Here is a 16,980-nt window from a genome sequence, read left to right on the forward strand (position 1 = left end):
GTTGTTTGTTGTGATTGGTGGGTCCTTCTTTCCTAAGGGTTCTTCATTTCACCCATATGCTTTGTTTTGCCTTAGAAACAGGAAACCCCATTGGACGTCTTCTCTGGCGTCAGAGATAAGATCCAGCCAATCAGAGTGCAGTAAGGCTTTCTTCAGGAAGTCCCTGCCAATTGTCTGACTTGGCGACAGGAAGTAGTCATCTCTAAAAGGTGATATACCTTTAGCAACAAATATGGCAGACATCCACATCTTGAAAAAAAAAAAAAACAAAATAAATAAAAAATATATATTATAATATATATTTATATATATTTTTTCAAATAAAAAACACTGGGGAGTTTAATCTTCTATCAAGCTGTTGGAATACCAAAAGCAAACATGTTGGTTCTCTTTTTTCCCAGGCTTTTTTTTTCTTGAAGGAGGCCATTTTTAAGAAAAAAAGAATTTCCTCTTCATACAGTAGAACTCTGTACATTTTGTATGCAGGTAAACAAAATGTAAAAGTGTTTTTTTTTTTTTTTTGTAAGACTGTTATCCTGTGTATCGAAAGGTATAGCAGGCACTTGAGTCCATCCCCATCTCGTTGGTGTTTGACAGTGGAGCAGTAAGGTACATGTTGTTTGGTTATTCCTGGATTGTGTTTCGTCCGTCTGGCAGGGACAGACACACGGACAGGCCAAACCGCTGCTAGCCCAGGATGTCCAGGTAGACGGGTGTGGCTTTGCCCAAGGCATACAGGATCTTCTGGATGTCTTTGATGCTCAGACGCTGCTGCGGTTCCCTCTGCCAGCAGCCCAGCATGATGTCGTACACCTCCTTGGGACAGACCCGTGGCCTCTCCAGGACGCGGCCTTGCGTGATGCACTCGATGACCTGCAGAGTGGACAGAACACAGCTTAGCTCATAGACATATTAGAGATAAACTAAGGCTACACAAACAGAAGAAGACGTTAGTCAAAATGTGAAGATGTGCTGAGCCCTCGAAAAGAGCTATAATAAATGCTATACAGAATATAGATGAGATAGTAAGATAATAATAAAAAAATAACCAACCTGTTGCTAAGCTGCAAAAAATACATTAAAGTAAACTTCAAGCTTTAAGGAAGCAATGACACCCCATGTGGGAATTGAACCTGCCAGCGTTGGGGACAAACCCAGTTCCTTAACTAGAGTGCCATAATGTCCTACTCATCAAATTACACAGCACACAGCATGTACCACCTTCTGCTGCCTTGATGAAAGCTCTGCTTAATCACTGTGCTTTAATTTTCCTTAGTTAAGATGTCAGTGCAAAATCCAATGACACACTGGATGGAAATTCTACATTCAGTCTTATTGCAAAATGCAATACGTGGACACACACACACACACACACACACTTATGCACACTCTTCTTGGTTCATACCGTAGAAATATTTTGCAACATGAATTGAAAATACAGATCAAACGATATCTTATATCAGTAAACTCTCTCTAGTCTTAACTTCTGGCTCTCAAAGATGAATTGACGATTCCTCAGAGCCAAGCAAACAAAGGCAGGCCATAATCGCCTCAAACGCTGATGCAAGCAGTCGGCTCCTACAGGGTCTTTGATATCACCTGTCAAGCTGGCCATTGGATGTGAATTTCAGAGTGTCCACTTTTCCCCTGGGCCATGGAGGAGATCTGTCAGCTTTATGCTGATTTACTGATGCACGTTCAACAGATAAAAGCGAAAAGCACAGCCACACACTTGCGCGGGACAAAGAGACAGCACGCATACTGACACTGTTCAGAGTTACCCACAGTGACAGTGACAATCACCATTAAATCAGCATCTGTGCTAGACCATGTTGCACACCATTTAGACCATGTTGAACGTCTTTCAATTTCTGCCACAATTACAGTGCAGTGAGGTACACCTTCATAGATCGCACTGTGTGGTCATAGCAGGCTATTGTTAGTCACCCAAATATTTATGCCAAATTCAGATAACATTAGTTCTGTTCGCATTTTCATCTAAAGGCATTTTGAGCCCTTGGATCCCTCAATTCACATCTGTAACATTGGTATTACTAGCACTCACTCTCCACATTTCCAGAGAGCAGTGGTGCGGAATGACAGTCTGGGATTGGTCTCAGTGTGTAAGACTGATTTTTCTTTGATTTATAATGTTTTACTTTGAATTTTTTGGTTTATTTTTTCCCCTCAACAGCTCCAGCTCTGCACATAATGAGACGAGTTAGTAGGAAGCTGCTCAAACAATTTGTCGGATAAAACTGAGCCCCCTTCAAACAATACATGTTTTGGTTTGTCTTGGACTGTGAGCAAGTCTGCAAAATCATTTAAACATTGATGGATCTTCTCAAAAACTACAATATTGATTCTTTGCACCATATTAGGCAGAATAAATTGAACAATCCCAATTCAACTAGTGATCTGATGCTATGTGGAGTGCTTTCTGCTAAGGTTTAGAGAAGCGGGTCTAAATGAAGATACACTTTTTTTCCATTGCTCTTTAAAGGCATCAATTTTCTTCTAAACTCATCAAATATTGATGTTTTAATTGCCCGTTCAACAAATGCAACGTGCATTAGCTGCAAGGTTGCCTTCTCAGTCAAATTAATTTTCTTAATATGCTTGCTTTAAACTAAGAGCAATATTAATTGAATTCAATTGATTACTCCCACAAAAATACAGCCAGTCACGAACATTAAGTAATGCTGCATCATTTCTCATGGCACGGTATCAATATTTTATTACACCGGGTTCAGGCTATTTTCAGTAGTGAGTGAAGCAGAGTTACACACATCAAACAAAGGCTAACTGCTGAAACGAGGGCAAAAGAACCTGCCAAAGAGATATGCCTGTTTGCTTTATCATATAGTCCATTATCTGAATTATTGTACTTACTCTGGAATCTTCGACTGTCTAGTGCAGAACACTGACACTGTCTGCATGCAGCATTTTAAGTACAGTTGATCAATGAACTCAATCAGTATAGGAGTTCTGTCCTTCTAGTGACTTTGAATGTCCACATGTGTCCTGGCATGAAAGTACCCTACCCTACCCTGCCCTACTGGCTTCCATACCAATTTCATGTTCTCTAAAGCACTGCCTCCTGTCCCTGTACTTTTTTCAGCTTGGGGGAGAATTCACAGACATTCCCTTACTCCAGGTCAAAGGACAATTTCCACATATTCCACAGATTGTAACCACTTAAGCTTGGCTTATGAACTGCACCATGCGATCTTATAGCCCAATGGCAGGTCTTGTCTGTCTGTGGATGAGGGGAGGGGGTGTGAGGGGAAAAGGTCACCTTGTGACAGTAACAGTTTTATTGACTCATCTACTGACAATCAGGTGGCTGCAATCAGTACTGGGAGTTGGAAAAGCGTATCAAGACACATCATACTGTCTGTCTTTAAGCAGTTACTTATGACGCCTGTAAGGCAAACAATCCCCATGAGTTAGTGTCATTGTGTGTGACACTGAGGTGCCATGACTGTTTCAGCCTGTATTACCATCCTTTAATTGCTTGACTCTTGGCAAATAGGATGTGGTCTTAATTGTTTCTCCTCTGGAGTTTAAATATAGTACAAACGGCTTCTCTTAAAATAGACAGATTAGCTTCTTACACAACACACAGCTCTCTAGAAGTGCCGTGACTCCTCATTACCGCTTCTCTTGAACTTTGAATAAGGGCATAATTGTTCTCTCCATAGATCCATGCAGGGCAGAACAAGGATTTAAAAGCTATCAGCTGCAAGATATTAAGTGAATATTACTGTAAGTAAAATGAAAGTATGGAGAAATGAAAGGGTAAATAAGATGGTGAAAGGGATGTTGTGCAATACTTGATTTTACTCCTGGAAGGCAAGCAGCATGATCAAACAAAAGGTTCTAGGCAATCAAACCAACATAACCAAACCAGCAGCTGATCAGTACATCACTGACTAGAGGAGCTAAGCACCTTTTAGTGAATTAAACATTGTCAAGGCTAAGAAACGTCCCACCTAAACGTATGTGACGATGCTATGCGTATGATTAAACAGCTGATATCCCATACCTCATTATTGGCCAGCTGAAACCACGGCTGCTTCCCATAGGTGAAGATCTCCCACAGGATGACGCCGAAGCTCCAAACATCGCTCTCCGTGGTGAACTTCCTGTACATGATGCTTTCCGGTGGCATCCAGCGAATGGGCAGCATTGTGTGTCCTCCCACCTATCAGAGGTCAGAGTCGGTCAACAAGCAGTCCCCACCACCCTACACTACTATCAGAGTTTTTCCACCGCCTATTAAAGAAGCTCCCATCAGCACTTTATTTCTTCAATTCACCAGCTTTCAAACATGTTTCACCAATTCCCACCTATCACATGCATTCATCAGCCTGTTGCTCCCCACCAATCAGATACAAGTTTTCTACCACATTTTACACCTGTCATAGATACCAATTCAGGACTTGACCACCTATCAGCGATGATCATTTATTAGCACTTCATTGCTACTTACCAGAATTCATTGACTTAGCTTTGCCACAGATTGTTGTGGGGCAGTTCAGAGTTTATAAATGAAGGCTATAAAGGCTGTAAATAAATGCTTTCCTATAACTGTAAAGTAACGCACTAAAAACATAAGAGCAAACGTGACAGTAGAAAGTTGTGAAAATAAACTATGCAAATAAAATTGCATCCGCTTGCTCATTATTTGAAAAAGCACACCATTGACAGCTGGAGACCTCTCCCGAGGGTTGACAGATCTCCCTACACTCATCCTGGGTAAATATTAGGTTTTAGAATAACATTTCCTGTGACGCCAGATGCCAGTCCTCGAGATGTTCAAACTAAGAGAGAATCGATGAGGCCAGAGGGGGTTTGTTTTGAGAGAAAACACTGGGTTATACAAAAAAAAAGTTATCTGTTAAAAGAGTTTGACAGCTTTGAACCGTGCAGGCCCCTAATAACGGACACTCCCTCCAAAGCCCCCCTCCACAGCTAGATATTAATCGATTAAACAATAAAGCATTAATCACCACAGCGCTCAGCTTTCATTAGACTGGATTGTTTTAAAATCTATTTCCTATTCATGTCAACTGCGCTACGTTAATCATATCGGTGGCAGCGTGAACAAGACTGACGTTTTCAGCCGGCCGCTTGATATTGCTTCTTTCAACTCTAAGTGGTGGCTCCACATTAATTACAGAGCTCATTAATGCTGCGTACACTTAGGGTCATGGCACTGACTGAATGCGTAAATACAAAAAGGCATATATTACTTACCCTCTGTGGAAATCCCACTCTTATCAGCCCGTTTTACACTTACTTGGGCTACTCTGTCTTGCGAGCACACTGTTTTTGAAATCCTCTGCATTCTTAAATCCTCTACACTGTGTATAGTGTATAGCATTTTTTGTAAGTTTCTAAGTGGAATAATGCTATTGGTACCAACTTTGACGCTGTTAGACAGATGTGAATGATTATTGTAGAGAAATGCCAAGCTCAAACCTCAGAGCTGGAGTCGCAAACTCTGTCAGCTGGTGATATAGAGCTGGCTGAGTCTGCGCTGGCGCTTCTCAAAGGCCTAAGCCAGACTATAAACATTTGCAAAGAAAAATGGGATGGGTGGGTAAATAACAGACACCCATCCATTCATCGTAGGCCAATCCCAGCCCAGCGCAGACACCCTTCCCGAATGTACATGGAGGACAGATTATGATCATCCATCAGCCTCCTTCTACACAGGCTCCGCCCCACAATCAGATCTCCCCACCCATACAAATGTGTTGCAGAAAGATGCACCGCATCTATATCCTCCTTTCCTAGGCACATCCCACAATGCCTATCTACTTCCATCAACGCCACCTTCTACTCCACCCTCCATACCCACCTCCCCCTCCTCTCCCTAATTATTATAAAATTCATTACTTTACATAGGCACAATTAGGGGATGATGCCTGTATGACACTACCCCAAAAAGTCTGTACCATCTAGTGAGTGCATTTTGCATTACTGCGCTTGTTAGTCTGAACTTTGGAAAACCGCAGGCACTCTTCAGTTCTGAGCTCTAAGCTGGGAATCCGAAGGCTGACTGATTAAAAACAAAAAAGCTAAACGCTAAATTTTTCATATTTAAGATTATGAATAAATCTGCAATGATCAAATACTGTAAATAAGGAGCACCCAGCTTCAAAGACGTTTTGCTTCAAAGAAGCAAAAAAAGATGTGAGCTGAATTACTGTACAGTTACTGTACTGAAATGAACACACTTGTGAGTGTTTATGTGTGTGTGTGTGTGTGTGTGTGTGTGTGTGTGTGTTTTGCTCAGGAAAATGTTTACTAAGATATTGACAAAATACTTCTTGTGGTTAATAAGTCAATGTTTTTGTCATGCCATATCTTTATATAACGGCTTGTCTTTACACAGAATTGCACCTATAAAAACACAACCTGTGTTTTACACCTTGAAGGACAATTGAAGAGAGAGCTACAACTCTGACTGTTGAATTCATTCAAATCCTGTTAGGAACTTCAATTATAGAGGACTGCAGACATCTGAAGACTTGTGATACTCCGATCCTGCACAAATTTTATATTATAATTAAAATATGGATTATTGTATATTTAATAATTCAACAGGTCATTGAGTCTCAATCTGAGGTATACTAGCAAAACCTGTAATAGAGAACTGTGTAGTATATATTTCACCACTGTATCACTGAAACTGTGCGTCTGGGTCTCCATTAAACTTAATACAATATTTATGCACATGACATGGGAGTCACTGGGGAACAATATCGGTGTTGCTTTCGCCAGTTATGCCTCCTGCTCGTATTTCAGACCCGTCTGCTTGCCTTGGGACCGGCTCCTTTACAGACCACAGATCAGCTCTGGTGTTTGTTGACTTCTTCACTGCGTCTCTCTATTTCTCTCTCTCTCTCTCTCTCTTTCTCTCCCCCTCTCTCTGTCTCCCCCTCCCCCTCTCTCTGTAGCACTGCTGTTGTTTTTGTACACGAGCGTGGTGTACCATGGCCGCTCGCTGCGGAGGTAGAGGAGAGAGATGCCACGACCACACACTGTCACCTCACAAGATTGAGTTCGCATCCCGAGGACCTCTGATTACCGCTGTCGCATCAGGCGAGACACTCTTCCCGCCCACCGCATCCCACGCCGCACCGCGGTGATATGTATCGGTGGCATGTTGCCACACGCTGTGTGACCAACAAGGAACAGGCCAGGCTGCGGTGCAGCCTTCTCCACACAATGAGGCAGGGTGGCGGGAGAACAGGATAGCCATTAAACAAAGCAGAGGTGAAGGAAATGATGGTGACAGAGTGTCTGCACACTGACCTTTCCATTGCTTTCCAGACAGCCTCTGTGGACGACACCGTGCCTTTATCAATTAACACAAAATGTCCACACAGTCAATATTAAAAGCATTTTTCTGGAGATATATGTTAGCAGACAAGATAGTCTAGTCCGGGGAAGAGGCTGTATATTTTTATGCTTATTTTTCTAGTTTTTTATTTTGTATACTTTTTATTTTTTATTCTATTTTTCTCATGGTGGATTAGGAAACACTAAATGAATATTCAGATTTGTATTAATCTAGGTATGATTTCCATGGTATACATTTCTCCACTGAACAGTCTCTGGTGGTTTTCTATCAATGATAGGAGGGTCAAATTAGCCAAGCAACCACAAAAACACCCCGACTATTGCCTTGGGCTTTGTGGCATGGCATATGCAATTAGCAGGAATTGGAAAAATGCTTATACTGTATGTGTGTGTATCGTTTGCAGGAGAAAACACTGTAACTTTATCTCTTCATCAATACCCCTGCTACTTCCTAACCTTGAGGTGATGATTGTGCGTCACTGGTAATTTAGAAGGCAATCCGCTGAATGAAGAACATGAAACATAACAGCGCTTTGGCCGGATTTTCTTTTAGCTCCCCTCTAATACGCAAGAAATTAAACAACAACCACAATTTAAAAAGGGAAATAAGGTATTGAACGAAACACACACCGTCATAGACAGAGCTGTCTTCACCCCTACATGCAATTCAGCCTCCAAAAAGATCCTAGCCAGACTGGAGTTCTGGCGATGCAGAGATGAGTCAGCGGGTGAACAATGTCCTCTGCAAGGTCTGGATCCACCATCAATAGGTGCAGGTATTTTAGGATATGGTTTCTGAGGAAGAGCCTGCATCACTCAGCACACCATATCGCGGATCAGGCCCCTCTCTAACAGCTGTCTCCAGCCAGCAGGTGATGTTATTTATTGGTTTTATTTTCATTTGGAGGGACTTGACCGGAGGCAAGGAGCTGCAGCTGTGGGATGATAATAAAGATAGCCGGTCTTGACATTGCCTGGCAACATGTGGCTCTCTCTGAGACTCAGACTCCTCCCAACTACACCCCTCACACAATATTAGAAAACATAGCTGAGAGCTGCAGCCAGCGCAAAGCTGATCACCTGAACAGGACATGAGCAGGTATCATAGTATTTCATTTACCTTTGCTATGAGCAGAAGACACCTATCTCATCTAATGTAAGCAAGACAAAAACCCTTGAAGGATTTGGACAAATAATGGCCTCCAGCCTAGTAAAGCTGGACAAAGGCCATTGCAATTTACAAAATGCCTTTAACTGCATATGTCAAGTGATTTCTACAGAAGGCAGTACCCAATGCATTTTGAGGGTTACCTTGACCGAGGACTGAACTGTAAAACAAATTGCATTTCCCAATGGCAACCGTTTTCTTTCTCGTTTGCTTCTCCAGTTACACGGCAAACGCAGTTGTCCAAAGTTATTTGCGCCAGCGACGCTTAACAAGCCATTAGGAGGCCGGGCGGTCGATGTGGCGTTTTCATTATTCTGACAGGAGTCGCTGGATTGGCTGCTGGTGAAAACCTTGGAATCTCATCTCGCTCACGGTGCCTTATCCCTCCGGGGCAGTCTCCTGGGCCCTCAAGGGGAACAAACGTCAATATGACTAGTCAGCGATGTGAGCGAACTGTGTACTTGGCAGCATCTCCAATTTATAATCACTCGACACAGGGAACATGTCCAAAGCAGTTACGACCTCCTAATCTCTCGGCTCTGTCAGTATCCCAGCCTGTGTGATCTGGCAGGGCCGCTATCTGGTTGTGCAGGCCCAACCCTACAGTTCCCCCTTAGCCAGTGGGGGGGGGAGTCCATCGGCTCGCCAGGCTTTACTCCTATCATCCCATTGGTTCCTCACCATCTTTTGTGCCTTCACCTGGAAAGACCTCTGACAGATCTGTTGTATGTGGCATGTAATGATGACACAGTTACCTTTATTACACCTAGCCTGACGTAACTGTGATTATGTATCCTCCGTTTACTCCAAAACTAGGTATCAAACCTGCAACTTTCTGATGGCAAAGCTAGTTGCAGTCACTAGCCATGCATACCCACCATGTTGTGTGGCTGCCTGAAGAGATACAGGAGGAGACCCTTTAAAAGAAACCTTTCCAGTAAGATGAGCTGTGCTGGTTTTGAAAGACGCATATGAAACAACAATACGTCAAAAGCACAGTCTCATCAGCTGCTGTTTTCCATTTTATTTTTCCTGCCTATTCAAGCTTTTTGGTTTATGATAGCGTACACATGCAGCAATTAGACACCAAAAACCATGTGGATGAAAGTGCTGGCAATTTTGTTTCACGGACATTTACCTAGATGGAAGCTGCACAGTTCTGACGTGCATCGCTAAATATGCTTAAGAGAGAGGCATTAGACAGTTACTCTGCAAGTACAAGAGGGGTTTACTTTCTCACTTTCCAGGGTTTGCGACCGGGGAGACAAAGCTGACTTTAATCTTATGAGTCGTTGAGCAGATTTCCTATCCAGAGAAATTTAATTGCACATATAATATAATAGCATATATGAATAACAGTATAGACAAAAAAATTCTAACCTAATTGAAGGAGTGTCATTGCATAAAGCGACACTACTCTGTAATCAACACCCTGTTCTACATGCACAGGTGCCATAGAGAAGGGGATGACATAAAATGAGTTAAGTAAAAACGGTTAAAGTGCTAACATTTTAGACTTATCAAAAAAAGACTGAAGCTTTGAGGACGGAGCTTATCTTGGCTGAGGCGTTGCCTGTTTTCTGTCTTTGATGCTTTTGATTTAAGTATGTATACTTAAGTGACGCATTCCCTTTTCTCAGCTATATGGTGCAGAAGGCAATCAGCTTTTCCACTGAGCCATTAGGGCAAAGTGGTCCAGGAAGGAAAAAAAAATCGATGGATGATGGTGACATTTTGTAAAAATGAGACATATTTCCTGGCTGCTTTTTACAGCATGTGTTTAAGTTTTAAGGAAAGCCATTCATAACACCTGCATGTCACAGATGAATAATAGACCCCTGAAAGCCATTATCAAGTCTAATGGACTGTTAGTTCGTATCTGAAAATGTTTGATCTATTTTCTTATTTTACTGCTTTCTCTTATCTGAGTTCGGTAGCGTTTGCAGGCAAGGGGAACTTTTCTGAACATGCACCTCAGAAAAATTTGTTAATGGAAATGATAATCATATAGAAACATTAAAATTCACTTGTTGCTGACATGCTGTACATTTGCTATAACGTGTATCAATCAGATACTGTAGCTGACTCCTCACATAGCTACGGTTGGAACCTGGCTAGTAGTTGAAGTGTTTTCATCAACCTCCAGAAACGTCCAACTATTTGAGCACTTCATCATAGAAGTCTGAGTCATGAACTGCAGTCATTGCATCATAAATCCATGACTCAGTTTTTATTTATAGTAATAACATAAAAAACACATTCCAGCATGATTTTAGCTAAATGACCAAGGCCTGAAATGGTCAAAAATGTAATGTGTAATAATATTTTAAAAAATGCAAGCAAAACAATTAGTGCCTTTATCATTCTTCAGGGCTGGGTGCTAAAAAAAACCCCTGTGGCTGATTCTTTTTTCTACCAGTGTTTCCCTGAAAATAATAATTAAAAAAACATGAATGTTTCCTGACTTTACAGGTATGGAAATCCATGGTTGGAATTTCCCTTACACCGCAGAAACTCCGCAACCCTGTGCTCCACTCCTGCTTGCTGTCAATTTCATGAATACTGTAAAAAGGTGGCTGTCAGAGAAAGAACAACATCTCAAGGGGTGGAGAAAGATTAAAACTGAAGCTGTATGTCACACACACACCATGCGGTAAATTTCCTTGTTATAAAAGACCCAAAGTCCTTGTGGCTTTGGAGACCAATGGTGGAGTACACACCTCTTGAGCCCAGCTGACAACAAAATTGTTGGGAAAAAAAAAAGAAAAAAAAAACATTAGCGGCCTTACGCGGTAGTAGTCAGTGCTGTAGATGTCTCTGGACATTCCAAAGTCGCCGATCTTCACCAGCAGGCCGTTACCCACCAGGCAGTTGCGAGTGGCCAGGTCACGATGCACAAAGTGCTGGGATGCCAGGTACACCATCCCGGAGGCGATCTGCGTGGCAATGTGCAGCATCTGGGACAGGCCCAGCTCTCCATTGGTCTGCAGTGGCTGGCCATCCACCAAGATCATGGCGTCTGGACCGTGAGCTCTACAAGAGGACAGAAACAATCAATCAGAATGATGAAATACATTTTCTTCTGTCAGATGTTGCAGTGTGATATATTTCCTGCTGGTCTTCCTTTGTAGATATGCCTATGCCCCTTCCCTTTATTCACAATACACTCTAGAGTTTTCTATATTACTGTGAGAAGATCTATCTGTACATATATGTGGTCCAGGTACAATAATGATCCCTCCATTCAGTCTCATTGACCTTGATTTTATCACTGCATTTCTTGGGTTTGCTTGTCTGGTGTCAGAAAAGGGCTCCAGCTCATTTGGATCTTGAAACTTTACTCCCAGGGGATGTAATATATACTGTGTATATATATATATATTTTTTTATTTATTTATTTTTTTTTGCAAAGTAGTTGCAACCATATCTCCAAGACAGAATGAGAGTTCATTTATTTTACATAAGAATAAGAATCTTCAGAGTACTCCAAAGTTAGGATACTACAGGCATCCCTAAAACAGCTCCTGTGAAGTGGTTGAATTCATGTTTTACTAACATATTCAGTGGGGAAACGCATACCATTTGAGAAAAAGTGGCAAAATCAGCTTCAGCAGCCTGTAACAGATAAACTCCTTCTGACAAAATCATTCTCTGACAAATATATTGTGTATTTTTCCCCCTGAAGTCTGATAAATATTAGCTGACATGATATATACATTTGCACCATGGAAGAGCACTGATGTGTCTCAGACACATGACAACCTATAGGCATCCTGCTGGGATCATTTCTGTAGGTGCAGGATATATGAGACAAGTGGAACCTACACAAATATCAAACACATTTGTTTTCATGACCTTTCCAATAAAGGCACAGACACGAGGATGTTCCTTGACCTGTTGAAGGTCAATCTTTCCTTTGTAGTCCGTCTATACCACACATATACACATATACAGTTATTTTCCTTAAGAGAAGACATGCTTACTGTGCTCACTTTGCACTCCTATCTCTTTCAATAGCATACATAACTACATGAAACAAAGCAACATTAAGAACAGGCGCAGTTTCATGCCATAACTTGTAGGAAAGACTTGCTGTTTTTTTGATCATTTATTCAATGACTGGAAATTATGTGGCTTTTACATGAAAAGCAATTCCTCATTGAAGAAGTAAATGTGTGTACAAATATTCAGTGTTTGTAAATATACATTTGACATGCATTTAAAACTTAAAGCGTTGTACAAATTTAATGAAAAAAAAACTTTACCAGTATTTAAACACATATTACAATCAACTATGCATCAGCTATTTTTACATACAGAGTAAATAATGCACTTCCTGAATTATATAAAATTCTCTATCAATGTTAGTGGCTTGAAATATTATCTGTATAACAGGCAGTTTGTGTTCCTTGTTTTGGCTCTTTTCTCTCCTCCACTGAGCCTTCATTATTCATTTCCAAACACCCCAATGCACACAGACCGATGCTTCAAAACTGCTGAGTTCGATTCCCACGTCTAAATGATAAGTTGACCATAAAAAGTAAAACTGCGTGGACAATGTATGCGGTACAAAATAAAGGAAAGGAATTGCATTCTCCTGGACAGCATTCTTTTACACATATTTGCAGTCCAGTTTTACATTGGAATGTATATCATGTATAATTATGGATGATTTGTTGTTCAGATGCGGCAGTGAACCTATCACAGCCATTTTCCTGTCCATATAGTCATATCTGCAAGGCATCATGGGACAAAATAGCCTTTTTTTTTGGTAAAAGCTGTTTATTACTACATTATAATAAACTAGTCTATGACATTAGGCAAACCTTTTGAACCACAAGTCAATCTCAAGAACACAGCAGCACGCGTAGCACATACATTCTCAAATCGCTCCTTGTTTTCAAAGAAGCCAATCCCAGAGAATCGTGGGGAAAATGGCAGCCAATGATTATCTGAAATGCCATTTGATTAAAGAGTCGTGCTGATTGGTGTCCCTCGCCATTTCTGGAGAGAGCTGAAAGCCTCTCGCTGATTGCAGACAAGGCTCTGCGTAGATGGCCCTTGGCGGCACTCTCGGTTCGGACACGTTCACCTCTCTCAACTTTTAAGACTGGTTTCCCAGACAGCCAGAGGCTGAGGCGAGCTCTCTCTTCCCCTCCTTCTGTGTGCATGAGGGGTGTAACCATGAAATATCCTCAAGCAGAGGGGGGACCATTTGCATGCCAGACACACTCGTGTTGTGAATGTGAGAAGGCTCTCCCAGCTCATTCGATTCAGTGCACGGCTCAGTCCACAGCAGGGTCCACTGGAAACTGTGACCAGCATTAGAGATTCTTTGATGTTTGATACGGGTGGACCAATTCTGTCTTGCGGTCTTTTGTGAGACAATTTCATCATTTTGGTCAATTATGTTCATTCAGGAAGACTCAGAAATTCAGATCTTTGAATATCAGATGCCTTAGCTTAAATAATTCAACACATTCTTCCCTGTGTTTCAGGGACCATGTGATACTGTAACTAAAGACCACTTGTTTATTTTTGTGGTGGCCTCACCTGTCAACAGTTTTCAAAGATGCAGACCACTCCCATTAGTCTTGCCAGTCAAGGTTCTGCCATACTTCAAAATGAAGCTGCGCACACAGAAAGGATGTTCTCCCTCGTTCCTAACACTCACAGACCACAGCATTTCCCCTTTTAGGGATACAGTACAGGGACAGCACTCTTATGCTGTGATAAGGAGCAGGGCTTGCAACCCAAGATTGAAGGTTTGATTCCCAGCCATCGCTGTTGTACCCCTGGGCAAGGTACTTTACCCATATTGCCTCAGTGAAGTGGTAAGTGGAATTTTATAGCCAAGGACAGGCTAGATTTGGTTAATTGTGGAGGACTGTCTGAAAATTCTCCAGAATCTTCACTTCAATATTACACACAAAATGAGTGGTGTGCTGTGAAATTTGGTTTCTGGTTCCCTGCTCTCACCTGAGGAACTTGTTGAGGTCTCCATGCTTCATGTACTCGAAGACCATGATCAGTGGGTCACCATCCACGCAAACGCCGTAGAACTTGACAATGTGCTCATGCTGCAGGTTGGTCAGCAGCTCCGCCTCCCTCTGAAAGTCTTTCCTGGCAGCCAGAGTGGGGTCCTTCAGGGTCTGTGGAAGGCCCCAAGGAAGAGGTTAACAGGGTGTCTCACACAATGCCTTCAAAAGGGTCACCTGTCAGGGGAAGAACCTTAAAAAAGCAGCCCATGTATTAAACAAAAGAGAAGGAGCATCATGGAGCCGTTCTCCCCGTATATTGGATTGTGGCAGACAGTCACGAAAATAGATAAGGAAAGAAAGGGATGAATATAAATGCATACTTATTTTAGCCGTCCTCATGTACCCCACCATCTGCCACGGAGCTGGGTGATTGCAATGTTCTGATGCATACAAAAAACTAAATTACTTTATCATTGATGGAATAAATTGGAGAGCCCTGAATGTTGAGATGTTCTTGCAAATTCTCCTTCTGAAGTGGGACGAGCACAAAAAAAAAAAACTCTGAATGGAGTGTCGCGGCGACCTGGCAACACCGCTTTGTCACAGCGGAGGCTGCCATCCCGTGATTTACTTTAAGAGAGCTCCCATGGAAACTCTGACATTTCATTATGGACTGAAGACACAGGGAACCTCTGTTGTCCCCTCATCTTTCTATTCCCACACTTATTTTCCTAGAATTACAGGACTATCTTGGGTGCATTTACTTCGCGGAGGTAAATATTGCATTGCATTTTCCTCATTGAAAGATTCAAGATGTCCTCGAAATTATACTTTCTCCCAATCCACGCAAACTGCATGATTTGATGATCCCCCTTTCCACTGCATTCTGAATAATCATAACAGGTGCTTTTCCACAATGAGTATGAGAACTATAAGCAGCCCTTTACCCTTGAAATTAATAAAAATGATTTCAAATGATAATGGAAATATGAAATGAAAAAAAGAAAATTAATATGTTCACTCAATGTCCACTGTTTCACCAGCTTTAAAAAAATAAATAAAACCTGATCATGTATTCAGACACACCGTTGCCTTTCCTTTAATAGGTTTACATTACATTGCCATTCGTTTCAGTGTGTTAACTCACTGAAGCATTAGCTCTGGTTCTGAAGGTCAACAGGAATTCGAGTCTGTGTAAGTTAAATGCACGTAATGGGGTGTGAAATAATTGTCCAATATTACAGGCCAATATTACAGTATATGGAAAGAATCCCGGAATTGAGAGCATAAGAGGTGAGTCTGACTGGTCCTCAGTGATAATGATTCAAGTAACACATACAGCTCAGAGACAGGATTCTGCTATACAGGCTACATGACTAACTCAAAGTCAAAGACATGACAGAAACAGCGCTGTGACATTCCACTCTAAAGGGTTTTACTTTCCGTCCAGCAAAGTCCCGTGTGAATCTCCACTTCTGCAATGGCACGTCCACCCTTAACCCGAGGGTCCTCTCGGCCCATGCCAGACTGGGCAGGGACTGTCTTTGAGAGGAATGATTCCTCTGATTACTTTATAATTGAGTTTTAGCGACACATGGTACAATTTAATTTTAATTAGAATTCCCCGGCTGACTTTATATCACAAGATGAGGGATATTTAGATGGATGGTGGCTCTGGTGCACAGATGGCAAGGCATTCGTCCCTATCTGGGACGCTTTATTACTCCTGAGTTGCTCCCATGCTGTGTCCTCCGAGCCCCACCCATACAGATCAGTGTAGTTCTTCTGCACCCCACTGTTGCCTGGGCACTTAGGATCTTTAAATCTCTCAGTGGAGCTAGGACACCACAATGAAACATGTGACAAAGATACTGAAATATGTTAACATGAAACATGTTGTCATCTGAGTTGACAGTGTGCTTATTTTGCTTTTTTGTGATATGAAATACATACAGTGCACACACATGCATGCACACACACAAAAATGCAAGAACGGCTTTCGGTTTAATCTAAACCTGCTGAGTAAGAATGGCAGAATGGAAAATGGTAAAGAGAAAGAAAATGGTAAAAAAAAAAAAATCAATAGCCTTACAGTGTCTTCATTTGTCATGATCTATACGTGTGGGAGACCACAGTACGCAGTGATCCAACATGCCTCTCACACGTGAGGGATGCTACCCAGAGCCTCTCGCGGTCTCGACACCGCCGTTCCACGCGATCATCACTAGCGTTGTTCCGCGGATGAGTGCGTCAATGAAGAGTGATGGTTACAGACAGACCCGGTGATAAATGCACACCCCCCTGTCTGCTTCCTTCAAACATTTATTACCGTCATCATCTGCGTTTTCCTTTCTGGGTGGCTTCATTCAAGCACCTCTCTTTCAATTGGGCCATGTAATGACCTTTTCACTTCCTTCGCAAGACAGGGAGGGTCAAAATGCCAAGCTCTTATTT

At 41.9% G+C, this 16,980-nt stretch overlaps 1 protein-coding gene across 1 annotated transcript in view; it reads right to left on the bottom strand.

The window, feature by feature from the left end:
* Positions 1–492: 492 nt before the first annotated feature.
* The window catches only part of LOC118788376 (NT-3 growth factor receptor-like), a 163,575-nt gene continuing 147,087 nt past the window's right edge, over positions 493–16,980 (bottom strand). Inside the window, exons 14-17 of the mRNA XM_036544348.1 lie at positions 14,525–14,697; positions 11,335–11,578; positions 4,049–4,207; positions 493–873 (exon numbers count right to left, since the gene is read on the bottom strand). Coding sequence (XP_036400241.1) covers positions 688–873; positions 4,049–4,207; positions 11,335–11,578; positions 14,525–14,697 — 762 coding nt within the window. The 3' untranslated portion in view covers positions 493–687. The remainder of the gene's footprint in view (positions 874–4,048; positions 4,208–11,334; positions 11,579–14,524; positions 14,698–16,980) is intronic.

This window comes from Megalops cyprinoides, chromosome 13 (assembly GCF_013368585.1).
Source record: "Megalops cyprinoides isolate fMegCyp1 chromosome 13, fMegCyp1.pri, whole genome shotgun sequence".
NCBI classification, from domain to species: Eukaryota; Metazoa; Chordata; class Actinopteri; order Elopiformes; family Megalopidae; genus Megalops; species Megalops cyprinoides.